Source organism: Schistocerca nitens, chromosome 6, assembly GCF_023898315.1.
Source record: "Schistocerca nitens isolate TAMUIC-IGC-003100 chromosome 6, iqSchNite1.1, whole genome shotgun sequence".
Lineage (NCBI taxonomy): Eukaryota > Metazoa > Arthropoda > Insecta > Orthoptera > Acrididae > Schistocerca > Schistocerca nitens.
The window spans coordinates 603065133-603071312 of record NC_064619.1 but is presented as its reverse complement, the minus strand read 5'-3'; the positions used below and the strand labels follow the sequence as shown (position 1 = coordinate 603071312).

The following is a 6180-nucleotide window of genomic DNA, read 5'->3' as shown; positions in this document are numbered from 1 at the left end:
TCTAAATGAGCTTAACTGTAAGCACAGAAGAGAGTGTTTTACTGCTTGTACAGCAGTAGAAGATATTGTGTTTTTTAAGAAGATTAGTGGCCTTCCTTTTAAAAGCGCTTTACGATTCGTAAAAGAATGGAGTACGGAGATATAGCTGCTAGCAATGAAACTGCCACAAATAACAAAGAACCGCAGTATAAGTCTACTGAAGGTCATACCTTAGTCGGCGGGCGGTATTTACACCAGAGTCCCTGTAAAGCGTCGTCGCTGTGATACCAATATACAGTATACTGACAGGAAAAAAAAATCGCAACACCAAAAAATAATTTATGTAGAGTATTGGAATTTCGGGAATACGTTTGTCTAAGTAACATGTTTACGTGATTAACATTGCAAGGTCACAGGATAATGTTACCGCGAGATAAGCAATTACAAATGTGAAATGCTGGTATATTAATAACCGGTGTAACCGCCAGAATGTTAAATGCATGTATGCAAACGTGTGTTCATTGTGTTGTACTGGTGACGGATGTTAGTTTGTGGAATGGAATTCCATGCCTGTTACACTTGGTCGGTCAGTACAGGGATGGTTAATGCTGATTGTGGATGATACTGGAGTTGTCGCCCGATGATGTTCCGTATGTCGACTGGAGACAGATCTGGTGGTCGAGTAAGCCGAACAGCGTGTCTGAAGTATGTAGAGCATGTTGCGTTACAAGGACGGTATGTGGGCGAGCGTTATCCTGTTGGAATACATCCCCTGGATGGCAGCACAACAGGTTGAATCAGCAGCTTGATGTACAATGTTGCAGTCAGGGTGTGTGGGATAACCACGAGAGTGCCCAAGTTATTATGCGAAATCGCAATTCAGACCATAACTCCAGAAGTACATCTACACTCCTGGAAATTGAAATAAGAACACCGTGAATTCATTGTCCCAGGAAGGGGAAACTTTATTGACGCATTCCTGGGGTCAGATACATCACATGATCACACTGACAGAACCACAGGCACATAGACACAGGCAACAGAGCATGCACAATGTCGGCACTAGTACAGTGTATATCCACCTTTCGCAGCAATGCAGGCTGCTATTCTCCCATGGAGACGATCGTAGAGATGCTGGATGTAGTCCTGTGGAACGGCTTGCCATGCCATTTCCACCTGGCGCCTCAGTTGGACCAGCGTTCGTGCTGGACGTGCAGACCGCGTGAGACGACGCTTCATCCGCTCCCAAACATGCTCAATGGGGGACAGATCCGGAGATCTTGCTGGCCAGGGTAGTTGACTTACACCTTCTAGAGCACGTTGGGTGGCACGGGATACATGCGGACGTGCATTGTCCTGTTGGAACAGCAAGTTCCCTTGCCGGTCTAGGAATGGTAGAACGATGGGTTCGATGACGGTTTGGATGTACCGTGCACTATTCAGTGTCCCCTCGACGATCACCAGTGGTGTACGGCCAGTGTAGGAGATCGCTCCCCACACCATGATGCCGGGTGTTGGCCCTGTGTGCCTCGGTCGTATGCAGTCCTGATTGTGGCGCTCACCTGCACGGCGCCAAACACGCATACGACCATCATTGGCACCAAGGCAGAAGCGACTCTCATCGCTGAAGACGACACGTCTCCATTCGTCCCTCCATTCACGCCTGTCGCGACACCACTGGAGGCGGGCTGCACGATGTTGGGGCGTGAGCGGAAGACGGCCTAACGGTGTGCGGGACCGTAGCCCAGCTTCATGGAGACGGTTGCGAATGGTCCTCGCCGATACCCCAGGAGCAACAGTGTCCCTAATTTGCTGGGAAGTGGCGGTGCGGTCCCCTACGGCACTGTGTAGGATCCTACGGTCTTGGCGTGCATCCGTGCGTCGCTGCGGTCCGGTCCCAGGTCGACGGGCACGTGCACCTTCCGCCGACCACTGGCGACAACATCGATGTACTGTGGAGACCTCACGCCCCACGTGTTGAGCAATTCGGCGGTACGTCCACCCGGCCTCCCGCATGCCCACTATACGCCCTCGCTCAAAGTCCGTCAACTGCACATACGGTTCACGTCCACGCTGTCGCGGCATGCTACCAGTGTTAAAGACTGCGATGGAGCTCCGTATGCCACGGCAAACTGGCTGACACTGACGGCGGCGGTGCACAAATGCTGCGCAGCTAGCGCCATTCGACGGCCAACACCGCGGTTCCTGGTGTGTCCGCTGTGCCGTGCGTGTGATCATTGCTTGTACAGCCCTCTCGCAGTGTCCGGAGCAAGTATGGTGGGTCTGACACACCGGTGTCAATGTGTTCTTTTTTCCATTTCCAGGAGTGTAGTATGTCTGGCACGCAGGCATATTGGTTGCAGGTCCTCAACTGGTCTTCTCCTAAACAACACACGGCTTTCACTGACATCGAGGCAGAACCACCTTTCATCAGAAAATACAACAGGCCACCACCCTTCCCTCCGGTGAGCTCACGCTTGACACCACTGAAGTCGCAAATAGTGGTGTTTTGAAGTTAGTGGAACGCGCACTACATGCCGTGTAGGTCGAAGCTGTCCTCGAATTAATCGATTTATCACAGTTCGTCCTGTCACTGTTTGCTGCTCAGATTGCTGCTGCAGATGCTGTACGATGCGCCGTAGTCATACGCCGAACACGATGGTCTTCCCTATTGGTAGTGCTACGTGGCCATCGGAGCCCGGTCTTCTTGCGACCTTAGGCTCGTCTCACACTGGGACACTTATGACGGTCACCGGTGACGGTCACCGGTGACCGTGGCGAACACTCCTGGGTCACTGGTGTCCCACACTGCAGCTGTTGCCAACTGATTAGTTGGTGAAATGGACTCGAGCGAGGAGGAACTGTTGTTAGTACTTGTAATGAGGAGGAGGAGAATGAAGACAAAACGTTCATTGCACATACATCCACTGCTACGTGATCGGCTGGAGAAAGGATTGTATTACACCCTTTATGACGATCTGAGACAATCTGAGAAGAAGTTTTTTCAGTATTTTCGAATGACAAAAACTTCATTTGATGAACAACTAGAAAATGTGAAAGAAGCAATCACAGGAAAAGACACTATACTAAGGAAGGCTATCCCACCAGAGGAAAAACTTGCTCTTACATTAAGGTAGGTACTGTAGTATTATTTTATTTTATTGAAAGCACATTTTACAGATTTTAACTGGTATTAATATACATTACAAAATATTGTAAAACTTTCACTGATAGTTTCAAGTTCATTGTTTCTCTGCCTGTGCTGTTGAAAAGTATATTAAGGACTCGTCACTGTACTCGGAGGCCGCTGGCGAGCACACAGCTGGACAACCTCGACTGTCCTCCAGTGTAGCCTTGAACTGTTCCATGATATGCACGGTCGTGATGCGGATCCCCCGTAGCGTAATTTGGTACCGGCGCAAATCCTATTTGGGACGAAGAGGAAGCAGAAGCGCTGTAATATTGTTGGGCATTAATAATGACATTCATCAAATCTGATTTCACTTTCAATCTTGCATGACTGGGTAATTTTTTTAATTCAGGTACTAAAGACTGCATAAACAAGCTATCTTCGTCGGCTTTCTGTGATGAATTGTCTTTTCTGGCGTACTTTTCCTTCAAAATGTTATATAGGATATCTTCTTCTTCAAGACTCTTCTTTTCACGTGGCCTTTTTTGCCGTCGCTCAGCAGTTTTTTCACGTGCCTCCTGCTCTAAATTTTCTCCTTCATCGAACTCATTTCTGTCTTCATCATCATCATTGTCAATACTAGAAGTAGTGTTCTTACAGTCAGTTGTTAGGAGTCGCAGCTGATTGAAGTAGATATACTTCTTCCTACCAGATGCTGCAGAACCACTCGTTTCTGTTTGTTGCCTTAATAACTCTCTGGTACAACTGGCCCTTAAGCTCTTCCATTTCCTTTGAAGGATTGTCCCTGCAACAAACAAAAACCACCATAGTATTGTAATATCTAATATATAAAAATGAATGTTTGTTTGGTTTTGTTCGTATTTTATGCGCAGCCGTACCGTTCATCCGATTGCGATGAAACTTTGTCACTTGCGCGAAAGTTATAGGCATAGTACAATTATTAACATTTATTAAAATTATAGTTGCCGGGTGTTTCAGCTGGTTATCTATAATGTCTACGTGTACGTGCGTGTGTATGCTTGTGTGTAACCTGCATAATTTTGTAGTTTTGCTCCATATGCTTTATCTTTTTTTTACAGGTACTTGGGGGCCGGATCATCCATGATGGACTTAAATTTTCAGTACAGAATTGGAGTATCAACTATCTCGTATATTATACGAGACGTTTGCTCTGCCATATGGCGTAAAATGAAGTCAAAATGTTTTCCCGACCTCTCGAAAGATCTATGGCTTGCCTCAGCTGAAGGATTCCATAAGAGGGCCAACTTTCCTCATTGTGTGGGTGCAGTGGACGGGAAGCACATCAGAATTGTAAAACCCACTTCCAGTGGTTCACTCTACTATAATTATAAGAACTATTTTTCCATTCTGTTGTTAGCTGTTTGTGATTCGACGTACAAATTCTTATTTATAGACGTTGGAGCATATGGGAAATCGTCCGACTCAACTGTGTTTCGTAATACAGTGTTAAATAATAAACTACAAGATGGTACGCTAGATTTACCTGCACCAAAACAACTGTCATTATCGTTTGAAAAACCTATGCCATTCATGTTAGTAGGAGATGAAGGTTTCGGATTGTCAAAATTCATTTTGCGCCCTTATGGTGGAAAGTATTTAGACATTAAAAAACGTGTGTTCAACTATAGACTGTGCAGAGCTAGATGGTACATCGAGTGTACTTTTGGAATTCTTGCAAACAAGTGGCGCATTTTCTATCGACCACTGGATGTTAAATTAGATTTGGCAGAGTCTATTGTGAAGACATGTTGCCTCCTCCATAACTTTGTGCGTGATCGTGATGGAATACAGTTTGAGGATACGTTAACTATTCAGGGATTGCAGGACATGTCACCTTGCTTGGTCCGCGGAGGAAATATTGCGAACGGTATCAGAGAAGATTTCGCAAACTACTTCATCAGCCCTGAAGGCGAAGTGTCATGGCAGCTGCAAAAAATCTAAGTCCTAGAAATGTTATGTGAACATTAATGTCGTTAGGCCTAAATGTTCATTGGAATTGTATTTGAAATGTGCAGTGTTCAATTATTACCGTGTTAACTGTAGCAAACCATACTGTTGCGTTCACTGAACTGATTAAAACTTGCAATTAAAATTATAATTACACTGCACTTTTTTGTATTACAGTTGTGTGTACCTAATTGAACAGAACCCAAGCACGAGCACTGTTCTCATTCGGGTGTCAAAAACTTGTAAGTCAATAGTATTATGGTAAATAAATAAAATTCATTATTATAATAACAACATATGCGTAAATTATTGTTGTTTTGAATAATATTTTAAATGTATTTTTCGGACCATAAGGCGGAGCGCCTTATTAGACTACGAAAAGACGTACCCTTAATTTTGTTATGAAAATGTTGAAATAAAACTATTTATTTTATTTTACTTTCATTCGCCCTGAAGGGGTGAGTACATGGTTTCTGCGCTCATCCATTTTGTCCATTCTTCTCGCATTGAGACTGCATAACAGTACACTTGCTATTGGTAACGCAAATGAAAGGGGTGAGGGATAGCATTCTCCTTGTAGGGTATTAACCTCCTAGCCTCGTACAGGGGTAGAAAATATATTTCGCTATTCTTGTGGTCCGAAAAATACGGTATTAAAGTCAAAAAAGAATATAGAACTTACCAATTTTGTTTCTTTCATCTATGCTCTTTTCATCGAAATCAGGCACAAACTTCGTGATAATTTCTTGCCACGCTTTCATTTTCATGACTTTGTTACTGTAGTCATCGCTTTTCATATCCCAAATAACGGGACGACTTTCCACTTCACTTATAAAATCTTCTGTGTTGATGAACTCTGAACTCATGGCTGCACTGTGTGGAGAACCACTGGGCTCAGCAACGGCTGCCTGTCTGTTGGCAACTCTGCACTGCTGTGACTGTGATCGGTGTCCCAGTGTGAACACTCCAATACAAGCTAATGCATGTCAGGCGGTGACCGCAGAGAACACAGTGTCGGTGTCCGTCACATGTGGCGAGGGTGAGTCACTGCTGGGTCACAGTGACTCGGTGACTCAGTGCAG

The 6180-nt window shown here is 45.0% G+C and overlaps 1 protein-coding gene across 1 annotated transcript; it reads right to left on the bottom strand.

Annotated features, from left to right (window-relative positions):
• Positions 1–3267: 3267 nt before the first annotated feature.
• LOC126263518 (uncharacterized) lies at positions 3268–5964 on the bottom strand. The gene is made up of 2 exons (XM_049960611.1): positions 5781–5964; positions 3268–3914 (listed from the first exon to the last, which is right to left on the bottom strand). Exons 1-2 carry the CDS (start codon positions 5962–5964, stop codon positions 3268–3270), a joined length of 831 nt encoding a protein of 276 aa, XP_049816568.1.
• Between the last annotated feature and the right edge of the window lie 216 nt (positions 5965–6180).

What these genes read in the sequence shown, in the direction of transcription:
- LOC126263518 (XM_049960611.1), bottom strand. Translation starts at nt 5,964, where the DNA reads ATGAGTTCAGAGTTCATCAACACAGAAGATTTTATAAGTGAAGTGGAA. An exon ending in AGATGAAAGAAACAAAATTG is followed by an intron (nt 3,915 to 5,780) that starts GTAAGTTCTATA and finishes TGTTTGTTGCAG; the next exon opens with GGACAATCCTTCAAAGGAAA.